The following is a 14,827-nucleotide window of genomic DNA, read 5'->3' on the forward strand; positions in this document are numbered from 1 at the left end:
TGTTTGTTCTAATATCCTGTGGAAGATCTAACTCAGCTTGACTCTTGGCAGTTCTTTATCTCCACAATACTTGCCCTTTTTAGGATGTAGCTCTTTTTGCTGGTGAGTCTTTTTGTTGTTGTTTCCCTGCTAATATCCTTTCTGAAGTGGTTATTCATCCATTTATTTCTGGAGACTTTCTTTACAAGTGTTTTTCTCCTTTGCTGTGATTCTAGTGTTTGTGCTTTCTGAATTGACCTATCAGTTGTTGTATTTGTAAAGGTGGAAGAAATTTCTAACAGTCACCAGTTCATTTACTAAAAATTGTGCTTCCTAATACATCACACGTTTCCTGAAATTTATAATTGTGGTTAAAAAATCGTTGTGGATTCAAAATCGTTGCATTATTGATCGGTAGTAGTACCCTCAAATTTAGTTGCTAAATTACATGCAAGGGGGCTCTGTTGCCAAGAACAGCCACAGTGAATGAATACAAATATTTGAAAGAACATTTTCCTTTATTGCTTCTTTGTGTGAGTGAATACATCTTTGCCTTTATAGCGCAAAAAAGAAAAAAGAAGCTGAAAGTGTGTCTCTGCCCCCTACCCCACCGCTGTGATCACTGGTCTTTTCTTTTGTGAAATGTTTTCCTGCCCTGAATCAGAAAGCTGTTCAGGATCAACATCTAACATGAGTACAAATGTTAACCACCTGCATAACCTTTTATAAAGGTTTAGAGGTTGAAGATTTTTATTACATCTTTCTTTTTGTAGAGTTATTTCATTTTCTCTTCCTGTATTTCTTAAATTCTCTGGAACAAGGTTTTTAAGTCTCAGTATCTGATTATTAATTGTACAATATGTGTGTATATATGTGTCAGGTTGAGATTCAGCCCACGCTTAAAGGGGAAGGGGCTGTGCGAGTGTCAGCATTACGTGGCACCCGAGCGCATGCTGAGCCGCGCACTGACTCGCGTTTCCGTAGTGCAGAGACATGCCTGAGCCACTGTGTCCTGGATGTGATAGATATTTTGCGTCTATATCAAGCAGTTCGAGATAAACACCCAAGATTGTCCTTCTGCTCTAATAAAATTTTGGTGGGTGTAGAGCCAATTCCTACCATCAGCTCTTCTGGTAAATCTCTGCTGTGTGAGAGAATGAGGGAATGGTTTGGCAAGAAAACAAAGCCATTGGACATACTGTACTAGATTTTCAACTTACCCAAATTTGAAGTGCACAAATTGTTAATGTTTGTAGTTCTAGTTTTTTAATCATCAATTTATGATTTTATGCTTGAGCTCCCTTCAGACTGTAAATGAAACATTTTATTCTGAATGTTTTATTCAAATTATTAAATTGAAACTACAATCCTCCGGTCTTGAAGGAGATTAGGAAGAGTTTGGTATCTATTCAAAGGACATAACCTTTCCTTTTGTTCTCTTTCTTTTTAATCTATATAATATGACTGTCCTTATCTTTGCAATACTAATGCTGACCTTGTGTTTAAAAAATAAGTTGTTTTTTTGTCTTGATGTAAATAAATGTGGAGAAGGAAATATCTTAAGGTTTTGTTTCTGTAGATTTCCAGTGATTTCCCTTTTACTCACAGAATAGCATTTATGCTTAATATCTATTTTCGGATCATCTGACTCAAATATCCTCCCACATGTGGTTTACTCAGTAGAGAAGTTAAATCATTTGACAGCAATATTTTTATTTGCATTATTTTGTTATGACATCCTTTTTTCTCTCCTTCTGTTTTGCTAGAAAATTGTGATTTGCATGCACATTTCAATTACTGCAAAAGTGCAAACCTAAAGAGGTCTTAGTGTGTTAATGTTAATTTCTTTTACAGACACTGAATCCAAAATGGAATGAAGAATTTTATTTTAGAGTAAGTTTCCCTTTACTTGCAAACATTATAATGTGTACGATTAATCACATGGTGTTTTATAAGGTTGGGAAGAAGCTTTTTGTTGTTATTGTTTATATGCTTTCTTAAAAAATGCTTGTCCTGATGTTTGCTGTGGTCTTAAAATGTTAGTGTGGTGGCAAATAATCAGAAATATTTCAGGGAACTGTATGAGATTTAAGCTGTCATGGCAAAAAATAATGAAATACAAATGTAGAGAAGCAATGCTGAAAAAGTAATTTATCTTGACCTTCATATTGCTTGCCAAAATAAATCAAAATATGCTTTTTTCTTGTAGTTAACTTTTATCTTTTTAGATCTTTCTTAAAATGAGTGTAACTTTCACCAAAAACTGTGATACAGTTTCAATTAGTAGGTGACTTCATCAGAAAAAATAATATTTGAAAAATAGGAAAGGAGGCATTAAAATTGTTGTTATCAGAACCAGCATAATATAAATGAGAAGGATGATAACTTTGTTATTTACTTGCTAAAAGTATTTTTCTGAGGAAGAATGACTTAATTTTACTGCAGCTGTAGCTTTCACAAATGGAGGTTAGGTAAAATTTCAGTGGTTTAACATCTAATCTTAAACAGCTGCTTGAGAACAGATGTCATTATAGATTGTTAGAAATGGGTATCCTATCAAACTTGGTTTATAGTCCTAGTGTTTGACGGTCTTGCTAATAAGATCATTCAAATAGTTCCCACCAATATTATTGCTAATACACATTTTTTTGAGGTTCGAATGGAATTTTTACTTTTAAACATTTACCAAGTGGCTTTTCGAGATTTTGTAACAGGTTAATAAATATTTAAATCTCTAAAAATTGTCTTTATCTAATGTTTTGATTCGTATAACGTACTCGTGACTGTGAAATATGGACTCAGACTTGCTTCTTTAAGCTGTGCAGAGTCAATAGCAACTGTCCTGACACTAACTTCATTTTGACTGCCCTGAGGTTTTCCATCTTCATCCCAGAGGTCCTTGGTAGTTGCACCCCCTTGTTGCAGAGGTGACCCCACCAGCTGCCCGCAGCAGTGCAGCTGGGCTTTTAATACTGTCATTTTACCACAAAGTCGCTACCCTAATAAGAGAGCGTTTTATGGCAGGGTTCAAATGCATTGCCCACAGCATAGAGGACGAATTACATAGCGATGGCCATTATGGCAATTGCACGGGGAAGGGGAGATAAAGGCAGTTTTACACTTGGTATGTACTTGAAGACATTTCAGGCTCACCCAGATTGGATTCCCTGCTGTGTGACTCAGAGATGAGTGACTGCGCCTCCGTAAGCCCATCCTTACAAATACAGGTCTCAAAAACGTGCTGTGCTGTAAGATAGACTGCGAGGAACAAATTCATGTGCTTTAAAGTGGAGTATTTTTACCCAGGATTAGAAAACTTATTTGTGTTTATAATTTTGACTGATACTTCTCAAGATACACTTTTTCATCACGTAGTTTTTCCAGGAAAAGAGAATACCCAAACCCACAGCCATTTGTCTGGATTAAACTACACGTGTACTTCACAGAAGCTCCGTTAAAATACCTTGAAAGCCCTAGACACCAATGTGAATATTTAAATTAATGCATACCTTTTTTATGTGCCACAATTTTCTGATCTTTTCAAAACTGGGGATTTCCTCACCACCCCTACAGAATTATCAATCAGTCGAGAACTATTTTATGTAAATTTTCTTAATTAAACAAGTAGACATACTAACCTGGCTTACAAGTTTTTCTGAAGATCTATCGAGTGGACCAACTACTACCAAACATTTCTTTTCTTGTTTAATAGTGACTGCCTTGTCTACCTCCCCGAGCTGTCTTCTTTAAGTGTTAGTAGTCTTTCTGCTTAGATTTACTTCCAAGTGAATCATTTCCTGCAGACCCAGTTGCTGTTTTCAAGTGTTAGAGCTAATTTTGCCGAACACAAAGTGGGTTTTCTGACTTCTGTTGGGTTTTCCACGATGTGTGATAAACGGGCTAGAAACAGTGACAGGTGGACGGACTGAAACAGAGACGGTGAAATTCCGAAAGAAATGCAGCAAAGCTTTTGCTCCATACGTTTTGGTTGATCTCTGCAGACGTGGAACCCCAAACTCCGTGAGCCCTGCTGTTCTGTGCAGCCCGGCCTGTGCCCAAGCCCCGAGCTCGCCCCTTCGGCCGGGCCCTTCGTGGATGAGGCGAGGTGTGCTGCTGGGCTCGCCGCCGGGGTCCCCGTGTGCGGTGCAAACCGAGGCTTACCTGAGGGGGAAGCCGCTGGGATGCTGCCCTGGGGCATCTCCAGATGCTGTCAGCCTGCGTGCAGCGCGGCCTCTCCTCTTCAGAGCTGTCTGCAGACAGAGAGGTGCGGTACCTGTCCTGCACTGAGCGCAGTAAAGAAGAGCCTCAAATGTTCCCTGGTAGGCTAGGTCTAACTGCCGTAGGGTTTAGAAACAAATTGTTCGAGTGCTCCCGTTTAAGTAAAACTAAAAAATTCCCTAAAACCTGTTAGCCCTGTTCAGTTTGCCTTGGTTTAATCGTACCCATATAGTGTACCCATAGTACCCATATAGTGTTGTTATCAAGCGAATGAACCTAAAGTGATATTTGAATTTTCTCATAGGTAAACCCAACCAATCATCGTCTCCTGTTCGAAGTGTTCGATGAAAACAGATTGGTGAGTGCTCCTTGATTGTTTCGCTGATCACAGGCTGTGTAACATGAATGGCAAGAATATAGCACGTCTTAATGGTGTATTTTTGTCTGTACATTAGCGTGCTGGGCAATACAGGTTAAAGCGTAAATAGTGTCTATTTTATGGACGAGTGGAACATTAAACACAGAAGTACTCTACTGGCTCGGACCAGAATGGACCCTCTTAACCCAGTATTCTGAGAGTGGAAGCCCCATCGGATTCTTCCTTAGGCTTCTCTGATGTAAACTGATGAGCAGTCCCAGCCCTTTTAGTCACTTACAAAGCAGCTGCTTCATCCTCTGATCATTTTAGTGTCTATTTCCTGTAACTTTTAATACTTCTTAATCCTTTTTTGGGATGTGGTAACCAGAGCTCCCCTTAAGCCTCAAGAAGCGGGTGCATGAAGGCATGAGGAATTGGTAAAATAACGAGTGCTCTGAGTTTTGTGTTCAGTTCTGTCCCTGATGACACCTGACATATTTTTAGGGTTTTTAGCCTTGAACTTCATTTTGCTGATGCAACAGTTGTTCTAGAGAAGTCTCCCCAAATCTTACTGCTAGGCCCCTTTGTTAGCTTTGTCTTCTGAAAACTATAGCACAATTGTTTTTGTTTATGAGATGAGGTATTACATTTCTGGGTTGGGAGCTGTACAATCTCTACTAAAATTGCTTGCCTTATGAAGATTAGGATCAGTGTTGTGAAGATCTTTTTACGCTAAACAAACATAATATGGAAATATCAATCACCAAAAATGTATTCTTTTTCTCTGTATTCCTATTAAATATAGAGTGAAGAAAAATAAAAGTTAAAATATTCTGGGGGAAAAAAGGACTCAGTGAAACAATACTATTTTGTGAGTCTTCCTTTAGGGTGAAGTAAATTGACAAAATGTAATAATAAATCTGTGACAGCATGTATGTAGACAGGGCTGACTGAGTGTATTTGTTGGCAATGATAATCGTAATGAACATTTGCACTATCAAAACTGTCCTACGCCTTTCGAAGTTAAAGGAGATCATCGGTCAGTTCTTCCTGGCTTTAAGGTCCTGTGTTGCCAGCGGATGCAAACAACACCGAAGCAGCAATCCTGTAACCGTAACTGCGCGCAGGGTATGTAAGCCTGGGCTCAGGGCTGCGCTGACATTCCCGTGTGGCTTGCGTGTGCCTTGGAGGATGCTTGGAATAAGTTTGTGTTGGCGTGGAGGGCAAACCTGAAACTCGTGGAAGAGGCTTCGTTCTAGCCTGCAGAGGGCAGTGGCATGTATGGGGATGTCCGTGTGTGACAGCAAAGGGGTGACAGTTCAGGAAAAATCCCGGTGTGGCTGCACAGTGACAGCTGAGAAATAACAGTTCTGGTATACTCATTTCAGATACACGCTGCTTAAGATTTCCAAGTTTCTTGTATGTGGTACTGGCCTTATACTGGTACTTTCAGTACTATTTTATACTTGAACCATTTTCTGGCTGTTCTTTCTGTGATCCTGCTTCTGTAGACAGCCTTCCCTTAGGCTGTAACCCTGGGTTTAGGAGCCATTGCTTTGCTTTCAGGTGTTCTGAACTGTTGGCAAAGGAAAGCAAGTACAGTGGGGTTTTTAGAGTAGCAATTTTCCATCCTATATTTACAGAATGAGAGGCATTGAACAGATTATTTTGGCTTTCATGTGAAATATTCGTTGTGAATACTTGCATGGTTTTTTACCCCATTTCTTCATGTTCCTAAATTATCAAAGCACTTTGTTGCTGCAATATGTCCTTTCCTTTCTTTTCCCCAGTCAAAACAAAGAACATATGATGCAAGCTTCATCTTCAGTGCAAAGAGACACTGTCCTTGCGTAATATTTTACCTGAAAAATAAGAAAAAATAACGTCAACACCTGTGCTTGCACAAGGCAATTCCACGGAACTGTTGCTGTGTAGAAGCTATTCATGTTTTTCTTCTTGTTGGCTCGTAGTCCGCTTAAAACAATAGGGGATTGTGCTGTCTCTTGGCAGTTAAATCATTCTAAGCTTCCATTTCTCTTGTGATTGGTCATTTTCTGTCTTTTGAAAGCAAGCTGCTCGCATACGGAGGTTTAAATGTCTAGAGGGATTATTGACCCGCCACCTACAAATTTTCAGAGCTGTTGACAAAATTGTAAAGCTTTTGAGTTCTCCCAGGGAGAAGTCCATGTATTTAATTGAAGCTACTCTGTCTCTTTCTGTAGATAGGCTTTTTGCTAAACACTTTGTTTTCTAGTATGTGCTAACAAGTGCTGTGCCGTGTGCATCAAATGTGAGTATCCTCGGATCGCTGATTTTCTGCATGTAGGGTGTTTGTTTTGCATTTCGGTGTATCCTGTCTGTCTGTTGTTCTTCTGAGGTCTTTTGGCTCTCAGAGAGCGTAACTGTATTCCATGCTGGCAGTCACACTCGTGGTAATATTGCTAACTTTCTCACTGGAGGCTGGCCAGCAATGGGCAGAGTTTCTGTACAGTGTTTAAGACAAATCAGTACAAAACGACATGCAACACCCGTCTCCGGTTTTCACTCGTCTTTACTGCCTGGTAAAACTAAAAAGAAACTTTATTTTCTCTCACTTTTCACATTTCTGCTGTTTTTAATGTGTGAGAAATCTTTGGATACGTAGGGTTGCTTTGATCGTTGTGGATTTTTAATTATTAAAAGGGACTGAGCTGGCTAGTATAGGCTATATGACGTTTCTAGGGACAATGCAAAAGCCATGGCTTTTTAAAGGCAAGAAGTTTGTTACTTAATCACGTTATGAGCACAGTTAAAATTGAAAGCATAACCGTGCTATATTTATTCGTGTTCTGCCATGATAGCCGAATGCCGTAACGCACACCAAAATGTTAAGCTTGAAATAATTTTTCTTATTTGCATGTGGAGGTGACTGACTTTTAACACTAAATCCAAGCGTTTCTGTTGTAGTTAACTTTTCGTGTGCTTTATACAAATGTGCTGTATGAGTACGATGTGGTTTAGATTTATAGCAGTGCCGAGTGTGTTTGCTGCCTTAGTCAGCTGTGAGAGCTCTCCCGCTGGGGCCGCTCCTCTCTGATGGAAAAGGAGCAGCTGTGAAGGTGCTGTTTCAGGCTCTTGCTGGCATTAAAAAACAAAAAAACAAAAAACAAAACCCCCACTAGCTTAGATTGGAGAGGGGGAACCAGGCCACGTGACTCCCACCATCCTACCCTATGTCACAGTGTGTAGGAGCGCTGATTGCTCTTACCCAATCATGCCTGGAATGCTGCTTGCCACTTGGGCTATTTCTGCTATCTGTCGCTATCAGTGCTGCAGTGCTAACAGTTTGGCAGATGGGACACTTTTTCTTGGAGTTTATGTCTTTGGTTTTTAACTTCTGGCAGTGCCTGAATTGTTGCTGTTCTCCCTCTCCTTTTCTTCTTTCTGTAAAACCATGGCCCATCGGCTGCGGTTTCATTTTGGCTCTGGGCGAAGCAACACAGCCCCTGAATCGGAGGTCCTCGACCGGGAAAGAGAAGATGACTTTTTCATGGCATTCCACACTTTGCCAAGAAGAAACAGTCCTCATGCTTTCTCCCGACACGGAGCAGATTATGGTGGGGGCAGCGATTTTCAAGAAGTGGGCTCCTTAAAAAGGAGTACATCCATGTTTATTCCCCAGCTGCTGAACAGTATTGACGTGCGGCCGACAAGAAGCTCGTCGATGCAGATTTCTCTTCAGCGCAAAGTTGCGAGCGACTGCGTGGATGAGAGTGCAACCCTGGAATCTCCCGAGGAGACACTTCCTTGTAAGTTCCCAGACTTTAGGGAGCATTATGCATCCCCCGTGGAAAACCATTCTTCCTCTCTGAGCAGTCCAGAGGTGACTCCTGAAAATTCTCCGCCTAGGCTGACGGAAGAGTTAGGGCAACAGCTCAATGGAACTCTTTGCTGTAATCGGAGGATATTCTGTACTGTTCCCTCCAATAACCAGAGCGAAGATGCTCCATCTACAGCCCAAGAAGATGCGACAAATGAAGCAGCTTCAGGTTTAAACATAAGCGGTGTGAGGATTCAGCATCGTGCTTCCAGTGTAGATGTGCCTCAGGTTACTCTATTACCCTTTGGATCTGAGGCTCAAAATAATGCCCCCACCCCTGAGCCCCGGCGTTGGTCTTTGCAACATGTGCCAGATATGTCAGCAAATTCAGGGAAAAAGTTCTTTGTTCTCCAGTTACAGCAACCACAGGCAAGTGGTACCGGTGGCGAATATAACTTTGGTTTTACTGGAACAAAAGGGGACAGGTTGGTCAGGTATCCTCGGATACGGCTAGAAAGGAGTACCTCCTACCCTGTCCAGCCACGACCGGAAGAAATTAGCCCCACAGATGATGGATTGAATTCAGAACTGCATGGAAATGGAAGGAACGGGTCAGAAATATCTAGAAGCAATTCAATAGAGAGGATTCCTCAAGGGCAGGGATGTTTGTTTAAAATCAGACCAGATCAAAATACGAGGCAACAGCACTTCAGAATCCTTGTCACCCGTAATCCTGAAGAACAAAATCAGGTTGTTGGTAAAGATGGTCGTGGCACCCCTGGTCCTACACCAGCCGGCACCACGGTAAGTATGATGCTGGGTATACTGTGCTGGTAAAATACAGAATTGCCATACAAAGGCTTCTGAACTTGAAGCAACTGAAGGGCTTCCGTTGTTAGTGCTAGAACGTTCTGCATTTCTCTGGAACAAGCTGCAAATCATCTCTATTTCTAATCCAGCTTAACTTTGCTCTCAGTTACGATTGCATCCAGTGTAATTTTGAGATTCTAATGTCACACATTACTCAATTCAGTGTTACCTCAGTTGAAAAGATTTTTAAAAATCAGAACATTCAAATGGCAAGTCAAGTGTTTGTGTTAATTTAGTTGTCTGAGACCCTGCTGCGTGAAGAATTCTTCATGTGCTTTGCTTTTAAAAACAAGTACTTGGATAACTTCTAAGGATAATGTACACATGCGTGTCTCCGTGTGACTTAAAAATGTGCCCTGTAATGCTATACGATCTAAGACTAGAAATTTTATAATTCTGATGACAATAATGACTTAGAGGTTAGAAAAAAAAATCTTAGTTTATTTTTTTCTTGCTTTTGGCCTTCTGCAAATTACAAACATGTCCTGTTTATGGCATGCCACAAGTCCTGATCAAACTGCTATACAAGTAGCTTGGCACAACTCAGTAACTGTACTGTCATTTGTATTTGCTTTGATTTTGCTTTAAGATGTCAAAATTCATCCGCTGCTTTTTTCTTTGTTATAATGGACAAAGATTGAAGTTTTGTGGTTTTAAGCCGTTTTTAAAAGACCAAAGCAGGAATGAAATTCAAGGGTTTAGATTAGTCATTTGCTTAAATTGCTTTACTGTGCAATTTAACACTGCCCACTTGAGTTCCTAAGCTCAGTGATGCTGTATATAGAATAGTAAGTACTCTATCTCCAGCTGTGAAAACAGATTCACTAAAGAGATTCTGGTCTTCGCTGCTTGTGTGTTCTCATTCTCCTGCGCTTTCTTTCAGTGAAATGTAGTACAGAAAGACAGCTGCTCACTGCAGAGAGGCCATATGATGACTCTGCAGCTTTCTTATAAAAAAGCTGATCGTCTCAAAGCTATTCCAGCGTAACCTTTTTTTAGCTCTTCAGTCACTATTATGCATAGAAAATCACTGTTATTCATATTTATGCACAGAATATTCCTAAGCATTCATTAAGAATAAATGTTAAAAAAAATCTCTTGCCGAAGAAATACAGGTTTCATTTCAGTTTCTGTTAGCTAGCAGTTTTGTTAAGTAGTGCACAGTATCTTTCCTGCCAGCCTGAGAATGTTTCAGCAGGAAAACTTGGAATGCAGAATCTCCGCTGATTTTTTTTTCCTCATTTGAATTTCATGTATTCAGTACGTCAAGAGTTCTCTCTCATGCTACAAATGTATGCCTGATTTTCCATTTCCTATTATCCAACAATAGCTGTTCACAGGGAAGCACCATAACCAATTACATAAGTAGCTGTAGCAGGTCAAACCTGGTACAAAAGTGTCAGAGATTTACAGATCTGTGCAACTTGCAGAGATGTGCCCGATGTCTTCATCCCGTGCCTCTGCAGTGCTTCTCATTTTCCTAAAGGATATGCCCCCAAAGTCACTTCCTTGATCCTCACTGTCGTAGCAATTCACATACCAAAGATGTACTTCAGTGTTTCCAGAAGAGAATTAAGAAGTTTGTTCCTACATGCTCTCAGCTTTAGTTACCATGTGAAATCAATTTAGCCTGCCGTGAAGCGTGGCAGTCACGGAGGCACTCAGTCCAAACAGAACTTGCATTCTTTAGAGCAAAACATTTCAAAAATGAAGAATTAATTGAAACATAAAGCTTCTTTGTGGTGTTTTCTCATATTTTGAGTAAGCCCAGAAGTGTTGTGGGTAGAGGTGATTGGCCAGGCAAGTTGCCATAGGAAGTGTGGGCAATGAAAGCGTCTTGCTGGAAGTCTTGCTTTAGTTTGTCTAGGTATAAAACGTTCTTCGGTATGGTGCAATTTCTGAGCTATCCCGCAGACGTTTGGGGATCTCTGATGCTAAGGACGGGTGTGCCTGAAGTGTTTGTTCTGTGAAGCTGAGGGGAAAAGCTGCCATGTCTTATGGTTGTTAGAGAAGAAAAAAAAAATCCGGAGTCTTCCAGTTAAACAAGTTTGTGTGTATTTGATTGATATAGGGCATGGGCCTGGGGCTGTACGCAGCAGCTGCTACAGCCTTATTTATCTTGAGTGAAAACATTTATGCGGGCGTCTGCAGTCCTACTGCTACCAAGTGTTTATGACCTTTCAAATATCTTCTGTTTTAGACAGAAGTGTTTTTGGGCAAGCAGGATGTATTTCATTACAAGTTGTTATAAAATATTAACTAAAATATGAGCTTGTGCCCAACCGAACGTTTTTATTTGGAAGCATAGTTGCAAACTCTTTTGGCTGCCGTGGTATTTTATATGTAATACAATAGACTACTGCTAAGCGTGTATATATACCATGGCATGTAACAAATACTTACATTGTTTTTAATTTGGGGTCTGTGAGTGCATATTTGTATCTTCAAAAATCCCATATACTGGACAACTGTGTTAGAGATCTGACAAAGGCATCTTTGTTGTGATGAAAAAATGCAAAGCTCCCTGGCAAAATGTTGTAGTATTGAATTATACGTAGCTGACAAACAGAAATGGCAACTCTTGACTCTGCTGGTCTGCATTTCACAAGTCAGCTTTTATTTTCCTTCCTACCTTCCTTAAAAATAATTTGAGAGTAAATTTTGTGGTGAAAGTACAGAGAATCTAATTATGCTGCTAAGATACCAGCTGGGACTGGGGCATCTAAACCTAAAAGAGCAACTTAGAATAAACACAGCTCAGCCGACACAAGGGGCCGAAATTCTGCAGAGTGCCCCGAAGACTTGGACGTGGCCACCTAGGGACGCGGGTCCTGCTCAGGCTGGCGCTGCGTGGCAGTCTGGCGGTGAAGTGCCTAAAGTCTAGCTGAGACGGTCTTTGGCGAGATTTCCTTTCTAGAAAGCGAAAGCAGGGTTGGGTGAACGTATGCAATGCGCATGGTGGCTTTCGTACAGACTCTATGTGAAGTGGCTAAAAAATTCCTGTTAGGCGTGTGGAACACGACGGAGGTTTAGTTGCATTGTAAAAGAATAATTTCTTAACTGGCAGTTCCCTCCTGTAGCCTGGCAGGGCTCTAACGCTTCTGATGAACAAATCGCACGTGTCTGTCCTTGCGCTGTGCTGAACCTGTCTAAGGCAGGTACCGCTTTGTGATAATGAAGAAGGGGAGAGGAGGAATAAATGTTCTGTGTTTTGCCAGTGTGCTTCGCAAGCCACAACACGTTTTGGTTGGTACGATATTCACTTCTGGATTGAATTTTGTTTTTCTTTCATACATAAACTGACCCATTTGGTCTAATGAAAGAAATGCTTCAGTGGTTTGGTGTAAGCTACGGTCAGGTCTGAAAGTCTCTTTCCTGAGATGGTATGGAGCCATAAATGGATTATATACCGGTGATCCCCACGTGAAAAACTGGTGGAGATTATTTAAAGATAAAATGAAAAAAGAATTTCCACCCTCCCACTCCCCCATCCTCATTCAAATAACCATTGCAAGAGATCTTGTTTCAGGCTAGCTAATCCAGTCTGCTGAGAGAGAGGGAAATCCTAATTTTCCTTTTAGCGTGGCACTTCTGGCCGATTCTTGTGGCCATTCACTGGCCTGTCCTCGGTGTGGTGTTCAGCACATACAACATTTGTCGTCTTTAACTCGCCCCCCTCGGATACTTTTTCAGGACCTGAGTAGAGTGGTGCTTTTGGTTTGAAGAAGAGGTCTAGTTGCTTCCTACATTTGCTGAGCCAAGTCTGTCCGAAAAATCCAAAGAATAAACAGATAAAAAGGGGGCAGATCCTGTTCCTAAGAACGTGTCTGTAACTGTTGATCTGCCTCTCCTGTTTTCACCTGGGTGAAGTGCATCGGAGCCGGCACTCTAATCCAAGACGGGACGTGAGGAGCAGGCAAGCACTTGGCCCCGGGGTCCGCCTGCCCCTGCGCCCACCCCGTGGGCGGCGCGGGGCTGGCTGCGTTCACCTGCCCAGTGAGCCTGACGGGGCTCTCCCTGCCGCCCCCGCAGCAGTTGCTGAGCGCACCGCTGCTTTCAGTGGTACAAAGCAAGCCGCTAACGATTTGTCTTCTCTTATGTGCTATTCTTCATTATACTAGTTGCATATTGAGGGCTTAGAGATTTTTCTAAAATGGAAAGGTGAAAGCTGTATCAGCGGTATTTCTTTCCAAGCCTCTTTAGAGAGGGCAGAATCGATACAACTCAATTGCACGCAGGCATCGGTAGACAAGTGCCGTGGGAAGTGTCGTGTGCCTTTAGAGGCTGCCTTGCCTTCCAGTGCAAACAGAGCTAATACTGCACCCGGCGATTATTATCTTTTACATTGCACTTGTCCAGGTTTGGAGACCTACTTCAGGGACTGCTATCTGGACTCTAATAGGCATCTCTAGAACAAAATGCATGCTGCCTGTAGCTAGGTGCTTAAAATACCTCAAAGGAAGAGCGCTGTGAAATTTGTTTCTCTGCTTGCTCCACAAGGAGTGCAGATGGCTATCTAAGGGCCCCAGTGCTGTGCAGGTGAGGACTTTGCTCACATCTGCCTGTAGGGGTGGAGGATGCTCTCCCTCGGTGGTTACAAATATCCTAACCATTTAGTTGGTTGAAAACTACTTCAAGCGTGGTTTTATTCGTATATAGATATCTAGGTATCTCTTTTAGTCAAGTTTTCAGAGTCAAGAATTGGCAATACCGTCTTTACCTTATCCCTATCCACCCCCAGAGTTCCCTGGTAAAGTATTCTGATTTTATTAGACTTTGTTGTTGGGCGTTTTTCTTGCTGGAAGCTGAATCTTGAATAAAACCTTGAACAGAAGAGTTGGAAATAACATTTTTATTTTATAGCACTAATAAACTATTTGCTCCTACATGGAAAAATTGTGTGGTGCTGAGTCTCAGTACACGGTGATCTCTTTAAAGCTGAGTTTATAGGGCCCTCGATTTACAATGGAAATGCTGACACAGTCTTAACACCGAAGGTGCCAGCCAGAGCAGCTTCAGTAGAGAGCTAGCCCCCGAGAACTGCACATAATAAAACAGATACAGAGCGTTCATGGCTTTTTGCACTATTCAGCTGTTTGAGCAAGGTGATCAAGTAGTGAAGAATTTAGGAACGTACATGTTTTGTGATGATTTTTGTTCTAAAAGCTCTTTGAAGTCCAAATGTATCCTGTTAACTTAGTTTCTGGATTACATCCTATTGTAAAATGTACTGCTGCATTCATTCGTCTAAAATCTGGTGCTTTTGTTGTTTTTCGTTTAGTAAGATGGCATTGGTAGCTTCCAAAAGACAGCAATTACGTACAGAAAAAGACATTAATAAAATCAGCAGTATGACTGGGCTGTTTCTGTTGCCAAAAAGAGGGGAAAAAAATGACCTTCGCTCTCTTTAAATCCTCTGATACCATCTACCCAGCCCAACGCTGGGCTGTCTCGTGTGCGTGGAAGAAGCTGATTCTGAAGTTAAAGGCCCTGGTGTTATTACCAAAATACTATTCCTGTTTCCAGGTTTGTGATGTGCCGACTCCTCGGGCCTGGGGCGGGGAGGGGCCGACACGTGCGGTATTCGGAAAGCGAAAGGCAAA

At 41.4% G+C, this 14,827-nt stretch overlaps 1 protein-coding gene across 23 annotated transcripts in view; it reads left to right on the forward strand.

Moving 5' to 3' along the window:
* NEDD4L (NEDD4 like E3 ubiquitin protein ligase) overlaps positions 1-14,827 on the forward strand; it is a 149,927-nt gene that overhangs the window by 71,938 nt on the left and 63,162 nt on the right. For 13 of the 23 annotated variants that reach the window (XM_080571933.1, XM_080571915.1, XM_080571914.1 and 10 more), the window contains 2 exons: positions 1,834-1,872; positions 4,502-4,555. The exons of 2 other annotated variants lie outside the window; for them this stretch is intronic. In XM_080571933.1, coding sequence (XP_080428059.1) covers positions 1,834-1,872; positions 4,502-4,555 — 93 coding nt within the window. Of the gene's footprint in view, positions 1-1,833; positions 1,873-4,501; positions 4,556-5,578; positions 5,684-5,705; positions 9,159-14,827 lie in introns of those variants that run through there. 8 more of the 23 variants (XM_080571934.1, XM_080571923.1, XM_080571931.1 and 5 more) reach the window with 7 other exon arrangements.

Source organism: Anser brachyrhynchus (assembly GCF_964034855.1).
Source record: "Anser brachyrhynchus genome assembly, chromosome: W".
Taxonomy (NCBI): Eukaryota; Metazoa; Chordata; class Aves; order Anseriformes; family Anatidae; genus Anser; species Anser brachyrhynchus.